At 36.8% G+C, this 26,531-nt stretch overlaps 1 protein-coding gene across 15 annotated transcripts in view; it reads left to right on the top strand.

The window, feature by feature from the left end:
• RBMS1 (RNA binding motif single stranded interacting protein 1) overlaps positions 1–26,531 on the top strand; it is a 221,872-nt gene that overhangs the window by 812 nt on the left and 194,529 nt on the right. For 2 of the 15 annotated variants that reach the window (XM_063648235.1, XM_063648230.1), the window contains exon 1: positions 103–1,005. The exons of 8 other annotated variants lie outside the window; for them this stretch is intronic. In XM_063648235.1, the coding sequence (XP_063504305.1) occupies positions 871–1,005 (135 nt within the window). In that variant the 5' untranslated portion in view covers positions 103–870. Of the gene's footprint in view, positions 1–34; positions 1,006–26,531 lie in introns of those variants that run through there. 5 more of the 15 variants (XM_063648234.1, XM_063648231.1, XM_063648233.1 and 2 more) reach the window with 4 other exon arrangements.

The following is a 26,531-nucleotide window of genomic DNA, read 5'->3' as shown; positions in this document are numbered from 1 at the left end:
GTTGTTGGAAGGTTGCTAACTATAGCGCTGGCCTGGGCAGAGCCGGGCGGCGCGCGGGGCGGCGGCTTCCCTGGGAGCGGAGTGCGGGGATCGGGTTACAGAAAGCCGCGGGGGGAGAGACTAGACAGGAAAGAGCCACCAGCCCCTTCCTGGCCCGGCCAGCGGGGAGGGTCGCGGGGCCGAGCGGCGCCCCTCGCCTAGCCCAGGCTGGCCGGCGGCCGTCGCCTGGCGTGCGCGTCTGGATCCGCTGGTGGCCCGGCTTTTCGACCCCTTCTCCAAGGGCCTCGCCCTGTAAGCTGTAACTCTTCGCTCCCCTCGCCGTGGCGCGGAGCCTCCCGCCCCCCAGGGACGCCCCTCCACCTCCCGCGCGCGCGTTGACTGGGGCTGGAGGGGCGGCGGGGCTGAGACATTTTCCTCCCCGCCTCCGGCCCTGCGCGCCCGCCCCTCGCCTCTGATCTTTGTGCGGTGTGGCACTTCACCTGGTTACTGATTTCTACTTTTACGCTGGTGTTTTGGGTAGAAAAGTGGCCAAAGTTCACTCGCGTTCATTGATGTCCCTTCTAATCTCTAGAGGTTTTGCAAAGGAGGGACAATGGGCAGATTTCAGTGCAGAGAAAGAAGTGACTTCGTATTTGGTTAAAAAAGAAACAAAAACAAAACTAGCTTATATTTTGCCACAGATCGATTTCCAATATTGCTTTTTAAAAAGTGACCTCGGCACACTCTTGGGTAACAACAGCTGATGACATGTAGCCATACAAATTGCGCCTGGCTTTCTAGGGACCCTGGGTACTTTGTTAGTGGGCCTGTCTTATTTTTACAATAAGAATTTGATGCCTCCCGAACTCATTTAAAAAAATTGTTTGGGCCATGAAGACTGGACATTTCACTGCTTTGGAAGCAGCCGCCAGAATTTGGGAGGGTGGAAGTTGGACGCAGCAGCCTTCTTCAGCCATTAACATCTATCACAACTCCGGGTGCCCTTCTAGATCACAAAAGAATCAGGTATGGATGCAGTGTCCGAACTTTCTTTGGGAGGTTGTAATCATGCTCTGCTTGCTGGTAGTTGGGCATTTCCGGCCTGGTACAAAGAATCTCTGATTCAGCCTTTTCTTTCTTAGAATGTGTGTGGTCCACGTTTTCATGTACTTACGACATAGCCCTGTATTTGTCTACGTAAAAAGGACACTTGTCAGTTTCGAGACCAGAAATGTCCTAGCAATCCAGCGCCTCATTTTCACTTCCCCCAATTCCCACTTTACTTTGAGTCGCCAGAAAGCAGCAAAATGGTAGCAGGGATACCCCTTATTCATCTCTGTGTAGTTCTCACAGTATTTGTTTTCAGGAACTTGCAGGAGATTCTAGTTTTCTGTGAGCTACATGGTAGCTGTTCAAAGAAATTTTGTGGCATAATCAATGCACTACCTTTTAGATGTCTTATATATTTAATGCACTTGTTTAAATTATGCAGCATTGGGTGCCTAAAGGACAGCTTATTCAACACTTGACAATATGAATAATAAATACACCCACTCAGGTGAGGAAGAAGAAAACCATGTTTCTACAGGCACATTTACCTTAGTAATTTTTATATACCATTAGTAAGTTAGAAACCAAGTCCATACCATTTAATGTAGCTAATGCAATGCCATTTGGCTTTTTTGCCCTGTAAATAATTGAAGAGAGAGACAAACGGCAAGAGCCTGCTCTAGTAATTAGGGTCGGATCCCAGAAAGCTTTACGGCCCATTTTCTGAAAGTGTGCTTCCTGCATAAAGCATTTAATATTGATTTGTGTTGCGGTAAATGACATTCTCAAAACATTTTGCTAATTCTGCAATTAAATCTGAAATCCCATTATTCGGAATTCCTTTGTTTCTGGAGAAAGGTATACATACATACTCACTTGACCTATATAACATGGTATTAAGGTTTGGTAATTAAGTCTAAATTCCCTGTTGTACAAGTATCTTGATTATCTCAGAAGGGGACATCTTCTAAAAATGGCACGTGACTAGATGCAAATTTTAGGTAAGCAGAGTTCGGAACAGGTAGCCCTTTTTTTTCTCTCCCTTATGTATCTGTTGGTAGCATGCTAGTAATGTTGAGTCATTTAAAAAAAATAGACTTTGATTTGTAGTTAGTTTAAAAACAAGTGTTGCCTAATCTATCTAAAGAATTAATAAACTCTCTTAGGATCTGCTGTCTGTCATGATTCTTGCCTCTGTGTGTGCTTTAACCTTCCGAAAATATGGGCTAGAAAACATCACTCTGTTTAAAGTACAGTGATGTGTTTGCTAGGCAGAGTCATTTTGAAACTTCTGTTTGGAAGCTATATCAAAAACTGAAGAATGGCATGGTCATCTAAAAAGTGATAGCTAATTTGTACTCAAGAGATAGATGTGATTTTCTCAAATCTGATTCTTTTAATCAGAAGGAATAGATAATACCAGGTAAAATGGAACTTAACAGTTTGTTTTGTTACTGTACTTTTAAAAGTTATATATGCCAAACCATTCTTCTTGTTTTAGTGATCCAGTCTACTTTTGTAAATTTATTTTGTAATTTTCCCGATAAAAACATACTAGTTACTTCCACATTTTATTAATAAAAAAATACCATCCATTGGGCTATATTGGAGCAAATGACCATATTGGTATGCTTTGTACTTTGACAGAAAGAAAAAAAATCATTAGAAAAAGTAATATGTCTCCATGAAACATAAAATAAACTTGAGTGTACTATGGAAGAGCAGGACATGAGTGGAAATGAATGAGATTGTGTAATATTCATAGTGCCTTGGTGTAGAGTTACATAAATTTCAAGTAACCTGATTTCACATGCTGTTGGTTTTTTTTTTTTTTTTGTATTTCTCAGTGAGGATGGTCTTATCATAGCAGGTTCTTTTTATCAGCTGACACATTCATTCTGAAATGTAGCTTGATGTAGCTTTATAAACATAACCACATATTGTCCTAAATAATTTTCTCAATTTTAAAATGACCTATGCTGTATTATATTAAATTTAATATCCATCTTTTAGCTACACAGAAAAAAGATGTCGATAATCTAACATATTTTAACTTAAAGATTTGTATGTACACATTTTCAACCAGTGGCTGCATTAATTTCACTTATTGTAAAAGCAACCCCTGAATTATGGTCTGTTTATTTCAAAGATACTACAATATACATTATTGCCAGTGCATGTATGTAAATAGTTATGGGGATTGAAATACTCTGTTTCTTTTGAAGAAAGGGAAGTACAAAATTTTCTTTCCATGATTAGTTAGCTACTTGTTTTGTACCAACTAAAAGCAATTTGGGACAGTTGTAATCTTTATTCACATAGTTCTAAGAATATATTTCTATAAAATAAATGGAAAGCTTGATTTTTTTAAGTTTTTGTGTATGAAGAAGTATTGTTTTCCGTACTAAAGAAATGTCTATACAAAAGATATGTTTCTTTCTAAAACAAAACAATTGTTTTTACGCCATTTTTACATAAGTTTATGGCACAGAATAGATCTGAACCTAGCTTCAGAATCTGAAAATAATAAATGATATAATTTATTCTATTAATAAAGGCTACTACAACAAAGCGGTTTTTCTGCATTGAACTTTTGCATGCATTTTTTGTTGAATTCCTTAACTCTTACTTACTTGTAGCCAAATGAATATTGTATCAGTCTGTTTCTCTAGAAACTAGTAGTCCTGATTTGATACATAAAACTGTTGCATCTAATTAAGTGGAAGTACACAGGCATAATATTCAGACATGGGGCGCTTTGTGTCATAAGAAGTAACCACATTTATGAGGTAAATAAAGTCTGCTTAAAATATGTCAGTTTGGTAATGCAGTATTTTACACTGATGAATCAACTTTATTTCCTTAAGTGAGTGGGGTATTATGTATGACTCTCTGGAAGTGGTATTGGAAGGCTGAAGGACATGTAACTATTAAAATGAAGATGCATTACAATGCAACAGTGTGGCACCCTTCTCTTCCAATAGCTATTTCTTTTGAATTTCCCATACAACTTTTTTTTTTTTCCCCCTATGTTGGGAGCCAAATCTTAAGTTCCTTGAAGGGAAAAGGAAAAGATAGGTGAGCTAGGAAAGTATTCAGTCATTTAGTATCAATATAACTACATATACCTTACATCTTAGGCAATCTTGGCTTTGAGTTTAAATTCAAATGTGGGGAATTTCCATGTAATATACTTTCAAGAAAAGAATTTTTACTAATATATTGCTCTGACTTTGTATTTTGCTTAATAGTTTATTGAAACCATTTCGGCGTCTAGCTTTTACATTGAGACAGTAAAGTTTTATCCTATTTATTGGAATATTATAGAAATAATAGAATATTATAGAAATAGGAGTATGTCAAGCTACTCTCGAGTGGAAGTGTTTTATGCAATCTAAAATCGCTTATTTTAAAGAAATGTAGTAATGACATGTCAGTTATTCAAATGCAGCACCATAACATTTGGTATAAAACCAAACCAAATATTCAAAAGTTGAACATTGGCTCGGGGATTTTATGGAGGATGAATTTAAATGTTCTGTTTCCTCTGCTGTTTTATTTATTTATTTTTGAGATGGAGTCTTGCTCTGTTGCCCAGGCTGGAGTGTGGTGGCACGATCTTGGCTCACTATAACCTCTGCCTCCCGGGTTCAAGCAATTCTCCTGCCACAGCCTCCCAAGTAGCTAGGACTACAGGCGCGTGCCACAATTCCTCCGTAATTTTTGTATTTTCAGTAGAGACGGGGGTTTCACTACATTGGCCAGGCTGGTCTTGAACTCCTGACCTCGTGATCCGCCTGCCTCAGCCTCCTTTCAAAGTGCTGGGATTACAGGCATGAGCCACTGCGCCCAGCCTCTGCTGTTTTATTTTAATGAATAAATAGTGAAACCTGATGGAACTCAGCTGTGCCTCATGAGAGGCAGCAATTGGACGATGGAGGTCTACCATAGGTAGTTTGGTTAGGTGATACAGAGCAAAATGTCATTTTAGAACAAACGGTGTGTGTTGAACACACATACAAATTTGAGTACATATGCAAATTTGATAATAGAAACAAAGCATTTCTTAGTCTGGTAGATATGAGGTCAATAGAAGAGTGTAGAGAGGATGGTAACAGCTAAGCCAACCACAAACTGAACATGTATCTCCCATAATCTAATTCCTCAATGCATCTAGTCTCCTTAACAAAATTATGTGAATATTTTAATTTTTCAAACAAGCCCTGGAAAATAAGCATGTCAAAATGATGAGAGAAAAACAAAAAGGAGAGAGAAAAAATCAACATCTGAACCTCCTAGGGGAGAAAAATGTATAAAATTAAGCAATGTCATTCTCTCCCTATGTTGTCTCTTAACTAATTCTTAAATGGATGCATTTTAGAAGATGGAGAATATGTTGGATGTTGAATATGAAAACCTAGATTCTAAAAGTGAGGTTGGATGCTGATATGAACAGTTAGCTTGCATGAAGATCTGGCACTGTAAACATGCTAAATCAATGTTGGTGGGTGATTTCCTACATTCACTATAATATCTGTGTTTTGGATTAGGTAAAGATTTAAGCTGGTAGTTGTTGTAAAATTGCTGAGGCTCATCATGAAGGACTAAAACACTAGCCAATCAATTGTATTTACTGAGTGACCCCAGTACATCATTCTTTGCACTTGACATTGGGAAAGTTTAGAGAGTTGAACATCTGGTACCTGCTCTCCAGCACCTCAGAAGCTACCAGGGAGGACAGAATAGACACAATGCAAGAAATAAGCACAGAATATTTACAAAGTAGTACACCCACGAAAGCAGCACACCAGCTGATGTCCTGGGTTTGAGTGACTGAGAAGGCACTAAGATATATGTAGGATTAAACACTTTGCCATGTCTTTTGCAAGAAAGTGAAAAGTGCTAATAAAAGCTACAATAAACCTTGGAATTTTAGAAAGAAATAAGGCTTTAAATGAACAAATGAATTTTTTTACTTATCAGCATTGTTTTGCATTTTTTCTGCTGTATAAATTCTTTTAAGAGTACTTAGAATTTTAAATGAATAATATTTTTTGTACTCTATGTTAACTCCTTCTCCTTAAAGTTTCATATTCAATTAATTTATTTTACCCTATTATTTTTCTAGTTTTATGCTTACAAATGTGCTGTTAAGCCAGCCTATTAGAGGTGTGGCAGGTTGGAAGTGTAGTCCTTAAATGATGACATAGTGGTTATACAGAAATATAACTTTGATTGTTTTGAGCCATTTGAAATGATGTTTATTTCTCCTAACTGATTAGCTTTGCTTCCGGCAAAGGGGAAGAAATAAGTTTGGGGTTTGTAATGCTGCTAATTAGATCATTGCTTGCCTGCAATCTACACATTGATAATGTGTCTAATGTGGGCTGGCATTTCTTCAGAAAATAAGATGTTAAAAAATTATTCCTGATCTTTAGTGGATATCTCTTTATCTGGTCATCAGCCAGCTTTAATTCTTTCAAAATAAGATATTATTCACCTCTGCAACTGGATCCAAGTGCTTCAGGAGTCCTGCTGTCCTCTACTTGGCCTCAATGTGGGCCCTGGAATCCATTCCTCAGGCTGCTCATTGAACAACATGTGCTATGCAGTTGGGCTGCTGGGTCCCAGATAAACAGTGATTTCAGGGAAAGGTTTTGTGCAACAAAATGAGATCATCTCATAGATATCATAAATATTTTCACTGGTCCTGAGGAAAAATGCATCATCTTCCCAGACCCATTTCACACAATACTAGAGGTGTTTCTTCTACAAGTTGAAAAACTGAATACTTAGAATGGCAGAATTGGATGGATACATCATAGAATGACATGCTCTGAACTTGAGTTTCTTGGACTGGGGGTGGGGGTGGAAGACAGGCAATCAAATTGCGAAAACAGAATTTTATATTATGAGCTTACATTTATATTATCCTCAAATAATACTATACTATTTCCCCTGTTAAATACTTTTTAAACATGATGATTTTGAGTTGCAATTGGGAGTATATTTGAACTGGAGAACCCCTAAACCCTCCCTTACCAGTAGAATTACAATGAAAGATTTTCACAGTTTATATAATAAGGTCTCAGATAAAATATTTAGTCATTAGGAAAAGTAAATTATATTGATATTTGTAATATTGTCAACTTTACCTTTGTCTTCTCAACAACAATTTCATTTCATCATCCAACAGGTTTTTGACAAATGCAGACATTTATAAAAAGAAAAATTTGTCAGAAAAATGTATTTTCAAGTCACTAGCTGAAATACTCCCATGACACTCTTTGCCTCCTACAAAGTAGAGCTCTGATTAATTTCATTGTTTCTAAAATGACATTCTTTTTAAAAGGTGGCTAATCTCAACCTCTTTTTAGTTTTCATTCCACATGATCATTTGTATACTTCTATTTAAAAAACAACACAGAAAGAATTACCTATCAGAGAATTGGCTACTAGATGATGTTTTTCTCATGCTCTATGTGATTTGTTCAAAAATTGGGTATACCTTAACTTATAAGTGAGTTGCATTTCCAACAATTTTATTCCAAACAGTTCGCTTGTCATTTGGTTATTTAAAACTTGAAATTCATTTCATAAATAAATAGTTATCCTTAATGATATGGCCCCCAGTGAACCTATAAGAGTCTGTAAAAGTAACCCACTTTATAATTCACGTATAGTTCTCTACTAACACTGCCATTGAACCAAATCACCACATCAGATGTTTCTTGGAGAGAGGGGTGAGTTTTCAGAGTTAGATTTCCAGGAACCCGTCTTTGCTTTCTTTGGGTGAGTGGGAAGACAGGGTTCTTCTACAATCTTTCAACAAGGCTTTGCGCTTTTATGACAGGGGAGGGGTTTCAAGAAGATGGGAGGTGCAGCTTGTGAAGTCACAGGGATCAGGGAGTTTGTGCTGGAGCTTCCTCTGGGGGTCCCCTGAGAGCCCTCTTCACTTCTAGACCCACGCTCCTGTTTTCTTGTGCTGGCCTCAGAGATAAACTCGTTCCCTTTTCCCCCTAACTGAAATAAAATCTTTTCCTTTTTAAGAGCCGAGGGTTCCTAGTAGTGCTTCTCATGCTGAGCTTACCACTACTAGATTACTACAGCCTCACAGCTTTTCTTTACTCTCCTTCAGCCCTGAATCAAGCAAACATCTCTTGAGGCTGGCAACCAGAAGGAAACAAAAAGACAAAGTAAAAATTCTGTCTATCTCTTCCAATTCTCTTTTTACCTTTTCCTGGTTCGCTGATGCTTCGTAACTTTTTTTTTTTTTTTGAGACAGAGTCTTGCTCTGTCGCCCAGGCTGGAGTGCAGTGGCACAATCTCAGCTCACTGCAAGCTCCGCCTCCTGGGTTCACGCCATTCTCCTGCCTCAGCCTCCTGAGTTGCTGGGACTGCAGGCGCCCGCCACCATGTCCGGCTAATTTTTTGTATTTTTAGTAGAGGTGGGATTTCACCGTGTTAGCCAGGATGGTCTCGATCTGCTGACCTCGTAATCTGCCCGCCTCGGCCTCCCAAAGTGCTGGGATTACAGGCATGAGCCACCGTGCCCGGCCGATGGCGTACATTTTTATTAACCTCAAATGTTTACCTAGAATCAGCCTGTGGAGCACAGGTTAAGAATCTTACCCAGGGTGGGGAGCAGTGGCTATGCCTATAATTCCAACACTTTGGGAGGCCGATGGGGGAGGATTGCTTGAAGCCAAGAGTTCCAGACCAGCCTGGGCAACATAGTGAGACACCGTCTGTTTAAAAAAAAAAGAATCTTATCCTGGAAGGAAGACAAATACTGAAAAAATCCATGCTTAAGAGGATGAATCAGACAGACCAGAGATCCCTTCATGTTTTTTACTGGGTTGTGTAGCTCAGCAGACTGTGATGAAGAGCTGCACAAAAGCCAGTGTCCTTCAGAGTGGGCTTGGGTGGCATGAGGTCCATGAGGTCCATACCCCTATCCAGCAAGGGTCTGAACAGTTTCAAAGTGTGTTTACTTTCTCTCTTCTTCTCCACTCCTGCTCTCCAATTTGCTCCTTGTACTCTTAGAGTTAAGCCACTCTGGACTGACTTCTGTCCACTAACAGGTGTGTGTGATAGTGGTAGATGCACCAGTGTGACCATCGTATAAGCTACTCCGACTCCATCTGCCGGAATCAGGGACCAAGAGGGTCTGACATAATTTGGCTAAAAAATCTTTACTACCTCTTAATGCTGTAGATTATGATTAAGTATTTGCTAACAACAATTGCCCCTGATTTGGGTTTTCTCTTCTTATCCAATTTTATGTGGAAATTTTAAAGAAAATTTTATTTGGTAATGTATAAGTGTGCTATGGAACCATAGACATGATGTAATACTTTGAACAAAAGTACATAATTAGCATAATAGAAAGTATTTTTATGATAAATGTATACTCCTAAGGAGATTGAAAGTTAAATGTGATAAAGTCAAATAGCAAGCGGTTTACATTTTTTTGTTAACCCATACTAAAATTGAAAATTATGTATAACCATTTTTTCTACTTTTTGAATACTAATTATTCTTTACCTAAAAAATAATCACAAAAAAGTTATGTTTTTTCAATTGGCAAAAACCTAAAAAAAGATGTGTTTCTTATTTGGTGATAGTTTCTCAGACTTTAAGTTTAGCAGAAGAAATCTTTAACCTTGATTTTGTTTGCTTTTTTTTTTTTTTAAGAGAGATTATTTTTTAACCTACAAATAGGATTTAAAATGACAGTGGGTGATATCTGGTGTTCTTTTCTACCTCTCTGTCTCTGTCACAAAATTCAAATTCATGTTTCAGCAGTACAGGATGTTCTTCAGTACATATCCTTTGAGCCTTCAAAATTTGATTTGACTGTGTGGTCTGACGATAGCATGTTGAGATAAGTACATTGTGATAGTAATCTGTGCCTGAGCCCTAATGAGCATCTGCTTTCTAGGGCGCCACAACAGCACCTTTCTTTGTTTCCTCTTCCTTTGCTTCTTTGATTTGAATCTTGTTAAATCCTGCAAATGAGTTATTTTTGTTTGTTTTTCAGTATGCAAATCCTCCTATCTCCCTTTTTTGGGGAAAAAGAAGCCAGATATTTTAAATATAAATGAATGCACTGGGAATTTTAAAGGAGTCTTCAGGAAGTGCACAGCCATAGTTCTTCTATTAGCAAATCAGACATATTATGCTAAAAATCATCTAGTTAAGTTGATACAAATGGAACTACCTGGTCAGTTTAATTAAATTCAGTTTAATTAAATACTTACTGTGAAGGCATGGTATTAGGCCCTGGAAGGTGTGATATGTAATTAAAACATAGTGTGCATCATCACAAAGCACAGTGGAATAATTTTATTTATTTAAAATTTATATAGTGCACAAATTTTAAATCTATAGGTTGATATACTCATGTAATAACCACTCAGGGGATGACATAACATTTCCAGAACCAGACAGCATCCTCACTTGTACCCACTAAAGGTTACTACTAGTGCGACTTCTATCTTTGTTGGTTGGTTGTATCCATTCTTGTACATCATAAAGATGAAACCATATTGTATGTATCCTTTTCTGTCTGGCCTCCTTAGCTCGTTATTATTTTGGTTTGAGTCATTGATGTTGTTATGTGTGCCATTGGTTCTTTTTTTAATGCTATGTGTATTGGATTACAGGATATATTGTATCAAAATTTATTTATCCATTCTATTATTAATGAGCATTTGGATTATTTCAATTTAAGACTATTTTGAATAAAATTACTGTAATTGTTCATATCATGTGTTCAACATATGCACTTACTCCTAAGAGAGGAGTTCGTAGGTCATAGGATATGTGTATGTTCAGCTTGGGTAGACACTACCAGTTTTCTCCTGCCAGCAAGGCGTGAGAAATCTAATTGCTCTGTGTCGTCACTAAAACTTGATGTTGTCAGTCTTTTAATTTTAGCCCTTTTGGTGAGTGGATATCTCACTGTGGTTTTAATTTGCATTTTCCTGATGATTAGTGTTGTTGAGCACTTTTAAAAATATATTCATTGGCCAATTAGATATCCTCTTTTGAGAAGTCTTTTGCAAATTTTTTGATCATTTTTTAAAAATAACAACTTTATTGGGATAGAATTTACATACCATGCAATTCAACTTTTTGTTCACTTTTTAAATTGGGTTGTCTTTTTTATTGGTTTGTAGGTTTTAAAATATATTTTGGATACAACCTTCATCAGACATATGTATGAAAATATCTTCCCCTAATTTTCAGTTTTCCTTTTTACTCTCTGATTGATAGTTTTAATAAATAGAAGTTCTTAATTTTAATGAAGTAAAATTTACCAATCTTTTATGATAATTGCTTTTCGTGTCTGTTTAAGAAATCTGCTTACTTTAAGATTGTGAAGTTTTTTTTTACATTTCCTACTAGAAGCTGTGTTTTATCTTTCACATTTAGGCCTGCAATCAATTTCCAATTAATATTTGTGTTTGGTGTGGATAGCCTCAAGATTTGTTATTGTTGTTTGTTCCACCTTGCGCACCCCCACTGCCCCAGTATGGCTGTTATTGATCCAGCCCAATTTATTGAAAAGACATTTCCTCCTTTGAATTTCATTGTTGCCTTTGTTGTAAACTAGGTGACCATGTTTGTGTGGTTCTTTTTCTGGACTCTTGCTTTTTTTTTTTTTTTTTGCTTTTTTTTTTTAAGGCAGTCTCACTCTGTTGCCTACGCTGGAGTGCAGTGGCGTGATCTAGGCTCACTGTAACCTCTGCCTCCCAGGTTCAGGCAATTCTCATGCCTCAGCCTCTCAAGTAGCTGAGATTACGGGTGTTCGCTACCATGCCTGGTTAATTTTTTTGTATTTTTAGTGGAGATGGGGTTTCGCTATGTTGGCCAGGCTGGTCTCGAACTCCTGGCCCCAGGTGATCCGTCACCTCGGCCTCCCGATGGATTCTTGCTCTGTTTCATATGTATCCTTGTGTCAATACTAATTACTGTAGCAATATAGTAAATGCATATTCTCCAAAGTGGTCTTAACTATTCTAGGTTCTTTGCATTTCCTTATAAATTTTAGCATCGACTTGTCAATTTCCGTAAAAATAAATCTGCTAGGATTTTTATTGGAATCATACTAAATCTATACATCAATTTGGGGAGGATTGATATATTAACACTAATGAATCTTCCAAACTTTAAGGATGGTATATCTCTTATTTATTTATTAATTTACCCCTTTAAGTAATTAATAATAAAACACAATGAAAAGTTATTGTTTTAAGTACTTGTTTCTTAAATACACCCAATGATTTCTTCAAGATCTGTATTATGGTAGTTGGCATAGGTTCTATGAAGAAAATAATTCTTTTGAAGAGAGAGAGTATGTTTATTATCACAGATCAAAATTAATTTTGAAAAGGAGCTTGCCACTGAAACTTACTCTTTAAGAACAGATGACATTCTTTTTGATTTTTCTTGCATGCAAGTCAAAATATAACTGTGTTTCCCCTTTATACTCTTTATTCTCTTTGTTTATTTGATGGCTTTGTTTATTTGGTGGTGTTGTGACACCCCATCACCCTGCCTTATATATTTATAAACATAATAATAAATTGAAAATTAGTTTTTTTTGGAGGATTTTCTGACATCCCTTATGATTTTTTAATATGCCCCTGATATTGTGAAAGGAAAGATTGGGAATTGCTGCTTAGATACTAACTTCTAAGCAATAAAACATGCTGCTCAATGGGCGTCAGTTCCTTCAAACCTTTTCTTAAATGTTCCAAAAATCTTATATATATATATATTTTTTTCATGCTTTATATTGAAAGTTTTAAGCTTTGATTATTGCCATATTCAGCCCGCCAAAAACAACTACATAGAACCTTCAAAGCTTATTAGTTCTGGCTAGGTTAGCCTAGGTTGAGTAGGAGGTTGAATAGATGACTTCTGAAGTTCCTTCAACTCTAAATTTTATGATTCTGGGAATTTATAACATCCAAGAATCACAGAATGTTAGAATGGGAAGGAACTTTAAGATCATCTAGTCTAAGCCACTCATTTTACAGATGAGAAAGGCTACCCAGAGTGTAGAGACAGAAGTAGAGCTCTAGGGAGGCAGAGAGAGGGGAAGTGGCAGAAGGGCCAGAGCTGGGGAGGGTCTGGGCATAACCTCACAGGACTGGTCAATCCATGGCCTGCAGAGGAAAGAGGGAGAAGGGAGACCACACAGGAGCTTCAGCATCACTCCAGGAAACTGATCACAGGTTGGATGGGATGCGAATGGGGCCAGTGGCACCAGCTGGTGTCTGAGCAGGAATCAGTAATGGTCACTCTGTCTGAGGTCACCTGGCAGTCAGGGCCGGCCAGACTTTTGTGCTTTCTACAACTAGCATAGTTGCTTCTCATGGTTTGGCACAACAGCAGCATCCAGAGCTGATTCTGCCTTGCTCTCATGTGTCTAACCTGTTGTAGATGAGCTGGGTAGCCCAGAGCTGCGCCCTGCTCACACTCCATGGCCCCTGGCCTATTCATGGCCTTGTTGTGTTTCTGAAGTCTTTCTTTGCCACATTCCTAAAGATTTTTGTTGTTATGGCTGTGGGGCCTAAACCCTCTTCACTTTTTCAGCATGCCTGGAATTTTCCCAGATCGGCCAGATGGACTCAAACTACTTCATTCTTGGTAAAGTTTCTCTATCCTGCCATCACTACCTGTTGTAATTAGTTTGGTCAACAACAACAACAACCCAGTGAGGCTCTGATTAAACACCACCTCTCTCTGTTGAAGCCAACCCTTTCGTTCACCACTCTGATGGGAACCACCTTCCTAATGCCAAGCACTCCACACTGGTCTCTGTTTTTTTCCCTGAGCTATCTGAATACACTTGGCAGGTGGGCAGCCTTCAGGAATCATCATACCATTAGGCTTCAGGAGCTCTGTTTTAGTCAATTATGTGGATAACCTTGGAAAAACAAAATGTGCAGTAGGTGGCATCAACAAGCTCATTGTGCCTTTGGGCACAGCTTTTCCCTCGTGCTGTTTGGATCATATACTCATTAAGTCCACCAGCTGAAAATGTCACAACTGGCTGTGTGCCATGCATTAGGGAAATCAAATACAGGAGAAATTGGGATATATTGAGCAAATAAGAGAGAATGATTTTTCCACAATTTACAAAAGATTTACCAGTAAAAATGCCACCTTAGTTCATTTACATATTTCAAAGATGATTACAGGTCACTAACTCTTTGATAGAAAGTATAATTTAAACTTAAGCTATCAGGAACCATGGCATACTAAAGATTAATTACATATTAGGAGAAATGGTTTGTGCAATTTCCTAAGTCTTTTGAAAAGGATGAGTTTGTTTTATTATATTTGATTTACACCCAACTTCTTACGATTGTATGATGGAGTAAAAGCAAGGTACAATTGTAGCTAGCTTTGTTTGTTTGTTTTTGTTTATTTCTCACTGTTTTAAGCATCCTTTGCCCTGGTTGGTTCAAAACTTTTCTTCCCGTAAGTGTGTGTGACCATAACTGGTGAATTCTCGAAGTGTTGGGATACACAGAAGGAAAGGACCGTGGACAATTTAAAATCGTGCTATCTGTAAGAAAACCTAAGTTGCATGTGTACCATTATTATTTGACAAGTGTCATAGTCAAGGAGGTCTCCAGTGAGGAAGTGTGTTTTAAGAATGGGGAGAGACATGCCTTTGTAGACAGCATGCAGTGCTTTGTTGGTAGAGCAGTTGGCCCGCTAGGACTAGAAGATTGGTTGGAACTGAGAGAATCATCTTAAACAACATGCTGAGCCAAAACATTTTTTGATGTTAATAATATTCATGTGTAAATAGATTGTTTCAAATCTCTCTGAAAACATAGTGGTAGCTTTGTACTTGGACTTCCTTTACTTGTTTAATTTTCAACGGTGAAAGATGGGCATGGTGAACACCTTAAAAGTCATGTGGATTATTTGTCTGAGTTAAAAATCTATGTATTCAATCAGAAAGATATAAAGTCTAAAAGGAAAGTGAGGGTCAGATAAGCAGATGAGGAATTATTATCCCTGGAAATACAGGGAATTTTCTTTTTGATACAAGTTTACTTCCTAAAATAAAAGTTTCTGGTTTTAGTACCTTTCATCAAACTTTCTTAATGTATTAGGAAGCTTTTAGCACAGTTTACCCACGTTATCTAAGAATCTGCAGGCAAATTTTAAAAAAAGCCAGGCATAGTGGCATACACCTGTAGTCACAGCTACTTGGAGGCTAAGGCAGGAGGATCCATTGAACCCAGGAGTTTAAGGCTAGAGCGCTAGGATTGTGCCACTGCACTGCAGCCTGGGTGACAGAGTGAGACTCTGTCTCTTAGGGAAAAAAAAATGCAGGCAAACTGAAGCAAGTATATAAAATTCTTTCAATTAATTTTTTTTGTTGTTGTTGTTGAGACAGAGTCTTGCTCTGTAGCCCAGGCTGGAATGCAGTGGTGCAAACACGGCTCATTGCAACCTCAACCTCCTGGGCTCAAGTGATTCTCCTGTATCGGTCTCTGAAGTAGCTGTGACCACAGGCATGCACCGCCACGCCCTGCTAGATATATGCAATTCTGTGTTGGTTGTTTGTCACTCTTAGGCCACCTGTAAAGTTTCATTCTTTCGTTACTTAAAAAATGGAGACTGCTTACTAATTTGATTTTTGCTTCTTCTTATATTTTAACTTTCATTAAGTGACATTTCATTTAGACTATGCTGTATAACATTTAATGCTAGGGAAAAAGGCTGAGAAAGTCACAAAATATCAGGAAAGAAAAGGCATAGCATGAGGTTGCATGTGTATTTAGAAATAGTTTTATATCATACTTTATAAACAGTAATTTGTGTATGTGCAGGCTTCCTTTACAAGAACATAAGATCCTTAAAGACAAGAAGTGTGTTTTGTTCAGTTTTGTGCCTATTACAATGTTTTGCACATAGTAGGTACTTGGTAAGTGTTTATTGAATTGAATCCATATTTTTTGTTTACCAACATGATAAAGAGGAATATGAGGCACAGACAGAATTCTTTAGTGATGAAATGCTCCTGCTTCAGATACATACGTGATTAGGATAAAAACGAGCTTTTAGCCTAAATTACCTGAGTAATGTTCTCAGTCTCAAGCTTTACTATGAGACTTGCTCATAGTGTCCCCAAAGGCAATCACTACTAAGTTAGTTTGTCGTTGTCACATAAACACTTCATAAAATGCAAAAACCAAGTATTCAATGACTATCTTAAGTTAAATATAATGAATATAATGTGTATAGAAAAGGGGAGTGGTGGACAGGTGCGGTGGCTCATGCCTGTAATCCCGGCACTTTGGGAGGCCGAGGTGGGTGGATCACATGAGTCCAGGAGTTTGAGACCAGCCTGTGCAGCATGGCAAAACCCTATCTCTACAAAAAAATACAAAAATTAACTGGATGTGGTGGCTTGTTCCTGTAGTCCCAGCTACATGACAGGCTGAGGCGCGAGGATTGACAGCTTGGGAGGCGAAGGTTGCAGTCAATCAAGATCACACAACTGCATTCCAGCCTGGGTGATGGAGTGAGACCCCTTCTCAAAAAAAAAAAAAAAAACAAAAAACAAATTGGGGGGCCCATTCTACTCTATTAGTATAATTTTAAAAATAACATATGGATCTGGCATTATTAATTGAAAAGCAATTAAATTTTAAAAAGCAAAATAAATGGCTACATATCTAAAAACAATATTTCTTAGGATTTGCTAAAGGTTTCTAAGGACCTAAAACTGTCTGACAAGAATATGTGATTATATTAGTTAGGATTCTGATAGGCAATGCATGACATACATACCCAAACTTGGTATTTAAGGAATGTTTACAAATGTGTTGGAAGGTCTTAGGGAAACCAAAAAGAGACAATGACATGTTCTGAGGCCAGCAAAATACGAGTGCTTTTACTACTCAAAGTCTGAAAGAGCAAAGGGTGGGAGCAGTTACCAGACCCTAGAGGGGAAGCCCGGTGCAGGGGGCTCCCTGAGAGAGGTGATGACCTTCAGCCGAGGACCAAGCCCGTGTTGACCAGTTATCTCTCACTTTCCTCCTACCCCTAGATTTGCCAGTGCTTCCACTTGGAAGCAATAAGAAGCCCTAGAGAGGAGGATACCAGTGATGCAGGGCATGTGGTTGGCCCCCAGGGCACAGGATAGAGGGGAGAAGGTGGAGAGGCGAATGAAGTGTGGGAGTCAGTAAATTTTGTTGAATAAAGGAATGGCTGCTTACTACTTTTCTTAATGGATAGTTTCATTTCTTTCAGTTAACATGGCTACCCATTGCCTTTTTAAAAATCTGCTGTGATTACTCAAATGAATTAAATAAGCAGTATTTAATGAGTACCTACCATAGCATTTTTACGGGTCTATTGCAAATCAATAGTGGAAACTTTCTAAGAAAATTAGTTATTAGTGGAATTTTTTAGGCTGTCTTCAGAAATCTGCATTATCTTAAGTCCATAACCTGAAAAAAAATCACTTGAATCTCATAATTATTCAACAAGGATGTGAAAGATTATCACATCATAAATACGATATATTACTTGCAATGCAACTGAAAATACTTTGCGGGACATTGAGTTAATGGATATTTGTTTTCTGGTTATTCTTAAACTACTCAAGCCTACTTTTTGCCTACCTTTTCTACGTTATGGTTTGTTTAATCTGTCTTTAATAGGTCATAAGAATTATATCTGAGATTTTGCATTTTAAAAGGAACAAGCTCTAAGTTTGATTATGACAAATGTTTGAAATGACTCTTCCTGTACATACATACTCAAGAAGTTTTGTTTTGTTTATTGTGGTAAATAATGTTAAATTTGTCATTTTAACCATTTTTTGTGTACAATTCAGTGGCATTGAGTACATTCACATTATTAGGCAACCATCACGACTGAAGAATTTTTTTAATCCTTCCTATTGAGAGGTGGTGTTTCTAGTTTCACGGAGATGTTTTTCTCTTTCAAAAAGAACAACAGCAAAATCCCATGATCTTGCAGTCATATCAGTAAAGAAACATCTGCCCAAATCCTATCAAGTGATGTTTTAAAGTGGTATTAAATTAGCAAAGCTACTGTAAGCTTGTTCATCAACACACACAAAAAAGAACTTGTTGGAAATAACTTTTAGAATGAACATGTCCCTTTAAACAGGAAGATGCTGTTATTTTGTTTCTTTTTATTTCACCTCTGAAGGAATTTTGTCAGAAGTCCAGCTAACACTCTAGACTGGTGGTTGTAATGTATGGAATATGCCACACTTTGTGACTCACCTTTTTTTAATGTATTTTTCAAATTTGAATAATAATATCCAGACTCAAACTTATGTTCCTTTGTTCATTTAATTGAGTTCTTGAGATGGTAATAACACAGCAGAGAAGTTTTTAACCTTTATGTATGATAAAACACATAATTAACTCATAATGTTTTATGAAAATATAAAGATAAAACTAGCTTTCCTCTACAACATGGGTTCTTCTTACCTGTTGTCATAGTAACCAGGTAAACACTAATAAAACCAAATGGGCATCAAAAAAGTTTTTCATATAAAAGGTATTGAAAATATTTATAGGACCTTTAAAAAATAGATTATCTGAGTAGAGGAAGAAAAGACTCAAGTAATAGAGGAGAAGTAGTCAAACTTTATTTGCATATGGAAAGAGAGTTGAGGGGGTGGAAATCTGCGTTGCTGAGAAAAAGAGTTTTCAGAGCAGACTGTTCTGGTATTTTATACCAATTATGTGCAGCTATTGCTTTGAATAAATTTTGCTGCCCTGCTGAGATTTCCTTTTTACAAATCCTAGAGCAATTATAAGATGGAAGTCTGGAATGTATAAACAATCCTTTGAACAGTAAATGAGCCTCATTCTTATAAAACTCAAGGGTAGGAATGTACTACCTTTTATCCTATGTTTCTCTGCCTTTCCTTCCTCCTTAATCATAGCACAGAAATTAGGGTCTACTTCAAGAGTATATAAAAACATGAATTTTGCCTAAAAAATACTTTTAAATGACAAATTCCATGAAATTAACAAAATCTCTGTTGCTGTGTAATACCAATGTACTTAATACATGTTCAATACAGCAATTGATTGAATATTCCTATTCTATTCTATTTCTAGCCTTAACACAAGAATCTGTAATAGATTACTTTTTTCTATAGACCTGGAAACAAAACACTGCACCAAGTCAGTGTGCATGGGGAAAAAGTGACACCCTTAGAGCGTAACATTAGGCTGAGTTTCCAAATGCCAGCTTGTTTTATGTGACAGAGCAATCTGCACTAATCAAGGCAAACAATATATACAATCCTAAAGAGAAGTCAACTGTCACTTAGCGTTAATTGTAAAAGCCTGAGCTCCATTATTTTGCCGAACTTACAGACCTTATACAATGTTTACAATAAAGTTTGGAGAGTTGCCTAGCATTGGAATATATACAATTAAACAACATAGTTGAGCGGCCCTTTTATGTCAGCACTGCTAAAAGAGCACCATTATATGTACTCACGATAGTCATTCTTGGAACTCTTAACATAAACAGGAATAGAGAACATTCATTTGTAATTCTATCTGAGTACATGTGGGATTTTATTTTATTTTATTCACATAAACCCCCATGGAAACTAAAGATAGCAATAATAAAAGGATCACTGAATGAGAATTATTTCTTTGACGGTCAAAGAATGCAATACTTTTATTGTTTGCAACTGAGCTTGAGCGCTCACCTTATTTGGACTTTTATTTGAGCTTGTATAAAAAAGGGAGATTGTATTTAAATTAATTACAAAGTGAATTTTATTGTTTGAAAATAACACTAGAAATTAATACAAAATGCACTTCCCTGATTTCCTCTTTCAGACATTTTCAAAAAATAGCACATGCAAAGAGGCAACAATATTATCGATTAAACTGAAACAAAACACAAGCTAACTTTTAAGTTCACATCATATTTTGTTAAAGTTAGTTAGGCTAACTTTATAGTTATAGCTCGGCCAGAATGTCTTATCCTTCGGTGTTGTTAGCAACAGTACAAGGGAATGACACACAACTGAAGCAATTTTTTTTGAGGAAAATAGAAATATTTAAAAGATTGATTTATAGTTCTATCACTCAGAAATACAAATATATATATTTTTAATCTAGGTATTGGGTTTTTATTGAAGTTTTCTTTCTCTGCCTGTTTCCCAGAAATGTTTGGCTTTGTAATTCTGAGAAATAGTTTACATCAACACCAAAATAAAATATAGTTATGTCAACTGACACAAAAATGCCTGACTCAAAATGAGGAGGAAGATTTGGGCTCAGTTTAGGTCACTGAAGCCAGTGACGCCAGCTGTTTGTGCTTCTGTTTTCTAGTCTGTTGTCTGAAATTTGGGAATTTGTTAAGCATGTTTCTAGAGAGAGGATTTAACTGCTTCATACAAGTTTACCTGTTATTTAGCAAAAACATAAATAACTGTCAGCCTGATAAATAGAAGATTTACAGCAGGATACTTGAATGATTGAGTGCTAACGTACCTCAAAATATCAAAACAGTTCCTAAAATGTAATTTTTCAGTGAGAAATGAAATATTTGCCTCCCTCTAACCCTGGCCTGAAACTTGTAGTTTAGAGCCCTTAATACAAACAACTTTTCGTCCTTTACTTTCTCTTATAGTATAAATCCTCTTCACTTCTTGTAATACCTAGTGGGCTTCTACTTATAATCAGAATGTATGAAAGGTTATATATATTTTATATATATATAATATATAATATATATAATATATATTATATATTATATATTATTACATATATATGTAATATATATGAATATATATTATATAATATATGTATATGTATATATGTGTATATATACACACACATATATACATATACATATATACATATGTATATTTGTGTATATATGTGTGTATATATATACATATAATATATATACACATATATATTTTTTATATATATATGTATACCAAAGGATTTCCCAAACATGATTTTGTCTCTACTTTTGGAAATGAGGGAGGGAGTTTCTTGAAGTACAAGTTGTGAGTTGCGAGAGATCAGCCAGTTGCTCCAGATATCTTTAAACAACCCAGCAATGTGATTCACACGTATTTGTGAAGTATTACTGGCTTCTCTCTCCCCAAAAATATGTATTTCAAACATTTTCCTCTATTCCTAATTTTTCCATAAGTTGATGAATAAATTTAGTTATGACTTTATAAACTTAAAATATCTCCTTTAAATTAATATTTTTCTGGATTAGAGACTCCTAGTTTTAATATGTATACTTACATAGAAATGTCTGTATTCCTTGAATCATTTTAGTAGTTCTGCATTTCATTGTTTTCAAAGGGCAATCATTACAACCTCCTAGAGTGACCAATTTACACGCACTCGAATTTTGTACATAGAAGCATTATGTTTTCAGTTTTATTTCCAATAAATAATTTTTATTTCCCTGCCCAGCATTTATTGCCCTTTTGAGTTTTGGTTCATATTGGGCTCTTACCTTTCAGGAACTGTCCAAAATGACTCCCAAATGGTTCCAGTTAGAACTGATGGTTTAGTGGGCTAAGTCTTGCTTATGGATATTGAAGATCATCTGTCACTTTTCTGACCCACTTTGCCCACGGCTTATCCCCATCAACTCAGTATGTCAGTGCAATGAAAGGGTAGGATGTTATATGCAGATCTGGAGATTTTATTGTGGACGGATGCTTTCTAATACTGTATAAAAATGTTGAAATAAAAAGACATGGGTCCGAGAGAGACCATTCTTGGAACTGAAGGCAAGAATTACACCATGTTGGTTTCCTGTTACATTTTCTTACATAATAACATTCATTGCACAGATATTCTTAACCAGGCATATGGGGGATTCATAGGTTGGACATACCCCCCCACTCTGAGAGCGAGTACAGTACAGTCTGATACAGGAAATAGAATATAGTAAACAGACATTAACAATCTAAGATGAGGGCCACAGATGGTATCAGGAGAGAGATCTGCAGAAAAACTAGAGAAATAGGCCTAATTTCTGTCCAGGAAAGATAAAAAATGTTCTATGGATGAGGCAACATCCATCTCGCATAGCTGTAGGAATTTCCTGGCAGGTATAGACTACGATAGAATTTACTGTAATAAGGAACATTGTTATTAACAACAATAACGATAGTAATGATAGTGATTACAGGTAACATTTTTAAATATTTACCATGTGATGGGCACTGTTCTAGAAAATTTATATGTATGCAAATCACTGTTGTTAAAATATAAAACATAGATAAGTATGAACATATTTTATGTTAGAGTAAGTAATAGGAAAAAGGAAGAGGACAACAAATTGATGTGGTTGATAAATAGAATAAATTTAATTTATAAATGTTATACTTTTTCATATAATCAGGAAAATACTTGTGCACTGTGAGAAGTAAATAATGTTGTTGTTTTATACTGACAATCGAAAAACTCTATAATACAGATAATTAACATATGCTAGGAAGTAAAAATAAATTGGGTTTATAGAATAATATTGGGGAGGGTGATGTGGAGCTATTCCAAGCAGAACACCAGCTTGCATTTGTTTTTCTTTTACATCTACACCCGCACAACAGCCTCATGGGTTTAAAAATATATCTGTGCAGTTTTACTGTCTTGGCTCTGGAGTACCATACTCAATGAAATCCTAGTTATCAGCATAAGGCTTCAGATGTTGCCAGTACAGGCCAGACATTTTTTATTAAGAATCTTCTTTATCATTCCTCCTTTCAGAAATTTCTAGCCCCTCCCTGATTTTCACTGTTGTGTCTATTCACTACGAGGTCAACTTTTCGTCTCCTTTATTTTATTTCAGTTTTTTGAAATCTGTTAACCTCTTTCAGAGTCACATTCCAGAATGAGTCTGCCCTGTAATTCTATGTTATCTCATGACAGCTCTTTGGGTACTTCCCCAGAATCATTTCTGCATTGATACGCTTGTGTGAGAGTTAGTTACAGGATACCAATAAAGTCCTGAGAGGAAACAGAAGGTCTGGATAGAAATGCTGAGGGTAGTGACTCCCTGAAGAAAAGAGTCTGTGGAGAGGTGGGTACCAAGATGGGAAACTAGAAACCGTTGGATAGTGATTCTTGCAGAGTGTTAGCCAACTGAGAAGAAACTAGAACCCACTAAAGAAACAACACATTTAGAGAATGGTTAGAAGCTCTCAAGGCCCTGCAGCCCCGAGTTGCAGACACCTTGTGTGGGCGGACTCCAGGGAAGCCTGGAGTCAGGGCAGGGTGGTAACAAGAACCAAAGAGATGAGAAACAGCCCCAGGCGAGAAGCTCTGGGTCCTGTCCTGCATCTCTGGCAAAGAGGACAGGACTCTGGTTTGAGTTAAGATCGAAAACGAGGGTAAACTCAGAAAAGAGATTGCAAGTGCCATGAAAGAATGATTTAATGTGTAAAGATGAGCCAGACCATGTGGAATTTGAAAGGGCATCTATGATATGTCTAATTTGTATGTAGTTTATTTCCTAAGATTCTCTTTTTGTGTTTTCTTGTAAACAGTTACCAGGACCCAAATCAGGGATGAATGTATTCCAAGAAAAGTACAAAGGCATGAATCCAAGTGGCTCTGTCTTTGGAGGGGAAACCTGTATTCTTTTAGATGACGGTAACAGAACATTTCCCAAGAAATGGCATTAGAGACTGTGTTGAAGGGTCCTCTGGGGCTGGGTTTTGGCACATGTATATATAATAATTCTAACACAGGTAGCTCTATCCATGGGTAAGGGCAAAACTAATGCTAACAAATAATATTTTCTGTGAGCCATGATTTAGCTAACCCCTGATACTTCCTTTCATGCAAGAGTTTGAATCTCTCTTGACCAAAATATATGTTCACTTTTCAAAGTTGAATTAATGGATACAAATTACTTTAATGATGTCTTACATTGTAGATTTTTTAAAAGCCTTGAAGATGAAGTTACCTCAAACTTTCCTGCCCCAAATAGAAGTTAATAATATCTACTTAATCTATACATTTTAACCAAATGATCAAATTTACATGTCCCACATGCTGTACATAATACTATTAGTTTGAGTGAAAGCTAATCAAAGTAATCAGAAAATAGATTGTATGTTTTTTGTTGAAATTGAAGGAATGAAAATAAGTTTACTTATATTAAGGCTGACTTTTCATAGATAAACTTCCAATGCTAGGCAGTAAAAACGCCTACTCAAGATTGGAGCAGGGTGCATTTACCTGTCTAACCATTTTGTAACTGTGCCATAACCATGTTGGCAAACAGTCCAAAACTAAATCAGATAGAAACATGAATCCATGTTCTCAGAGATATTGTTAATGAGCCACTTGTGAGCAGGGGTCGTGCCTTCAATTTCTTTGAAACCTTTGTTACTCATGTAGTGGATACCCACTAATAAATATTTGTTGAGTGACCCAGACCCATATATAATATCACCTTATTCTTTTAGGAAAATGGCTACTACATTTCTTTAATTCTAATGCACACCTTTCCTCCCCATTCTTTAACATCCCTGAAGTTGGGGTGTGTCTTACATTTGATGGCATGTTTCTGTGGGTCATCAGCCTGGATTAGAGTCAAGCTCTTCAGAGGAGATTTGTGTTTGCTTGTGATAGCCATTCAGGGACACTACCAATCTGAGACTGCTTGATATTCAATTATCTGCTTGAGGTTTTCTTGTACCACACTGGTTGTGTGGATGCAGTACCAGTTGGTAGTTTGCATTCTCAGAGATTTTTTTTTCTTCAGCTGGTCCCAAGCTTGAGATATACATGTCTACTTGCTGTTTCTTTCAGTGTGGCAAGTTTATTTCTTGTTAGCCCTTCCCTAGAAAATGTGACCCTTTGGTGTCTCAGTTTTCTGTAGCAGTCTTCTGTCAGACTCTTCATTTTGGAGCATTTAAAAAATTTATTAGTGGTACATAGACTAATGGTGTATCCTACTGTTGATGGCATTTTAGACCTGGTGAAAACTTGTTTATGTTGCTATATATCCAGCTGATCCATGACATTTGAAAGCCCAGACAGGTTTCGCCTTGTTGACTGCCAGTGGGACCAGAAAGCTTATTTTGTATAGAAGATGGTTGTGGTGCTCTCATACATTGAAAATTATGAGTAAGTCTGGATGACCATGTCTTCACAGTGTTATTTCTGCTAAACCTCTCTGACGTCTGGGAAACAAACTTGGCTGTAGTTTCTTTCGTCACTGTTCCTTGCTGTGCGTAAGGTTCACTTAGAGGTGGCACTCAGGTGATAAGACTAGGAATCCAAGTGGTGTTTAATCAGAAATCCTGGTTCTTCTCATTGGCTCTCACTAAATGACCTTTCTTCTCCTTTGTGGCTAGGCTTTCACTTTGTACACTTACTGGTCAGCTGCGTTTGTTTTGCATTCCTCACAGCAGTTGGTCCTTGCCCACCTTTTTTTTTTTTTTTTTCTTTTTTCCCCCATATGATCTGCAGGAACGCCCATCTTTTTGTTATCATGTGCAGACTAGAATGTCCTCCTGACTGATAGTCTTCACTGGGTAACATTCTATGCATTTCTCTCCTTCCATAGTGTTGCTCACTTTCCTAATGCTCTCTCCCTGGATAATTCGCATCTTGTTTGGGAAAAGAGACAAGAAGAAGAGAATTAGTTAACATTTATTTATTTATTGCCTACTATTGTCAGGCACTTTAAGAAATTATTTTATCAACAACTGTAGCAAATAATTATTATTATCCCATTTTACATAAGACGAGGCTGGGGTTCACAGAGGTGAAGCAACTGCCCAAGGTCATATGGCAGGTAAGGAGTTGAGCCAGGATTTGAAACCTCTGTCACACTTTAAAGTCACTGTTTTCACTCCACCTCACTGCTTCCCTTGAAGCAGAGCTTCACTTAGCTTTTTGTTTTTGTTTTTCTTTATCTCCTTTTAGGTTCACTTAAGTTACTTATCCACAATAAAGATCGAAACTATAAAGAAGTCAACTAAAAGCAGACAGGCAAATGATGGCATCATAGGTATGGGTTCTGGAACTTGAGATTTGGGCTTTAATTTTGTTCTGTTTTTGTTTTTGTGTGTGTTGTATACATGTTGGCTTTCTGTTACTGTGTTAACATTTGAGAAATGAGTACTTCAGATAAAAACAAAAGCTGAGGACTTCACTGTTCCAATTCTCAAATTTAAAAATCTTAAAATTAGCCTGACATCTGCTTGGTGTCTCATTTTCACATGGTTGTCTAATTTAGAGGGTTTTTTCCTCTTTAACTAGAGTTTGGCAAAGCATCAATTGAAAGCAAACAATATTTTATATTTATATTTTGTTATATTCTGAGGAATCTCTAGAATATATCAGTACCGTATAATTTATTGAATACATTTAATGTCATAAAAGAATGATTTTAGGAGCTTTGGTTTTTATAGGCATGATTGGCAGAATATAGAATCTCTAGAATATATC

The sequence above is a fragment of the Pongo pygmaeus genome, chromosome 11, assembly GCF_028885625.2.
Source record: "Pongo pygmaeus isolate AG05252 chromosome 11, NHGRI_mPonPyg2-v2.0_pri, whole genome shotgun sequence".
NCBI classification, from domain to species: domain Eukaryota; kingdom Metazoa; phylum Chordata; class Mammalia; order Primates; family Hominidae; genus Pongo; species Pongo pygmaeus.
The sequence above is the reverse complement of the archived record's forward strand: the minus strand, read 5'-3'. Positions and strand labels throughout refer to the sequence as shown.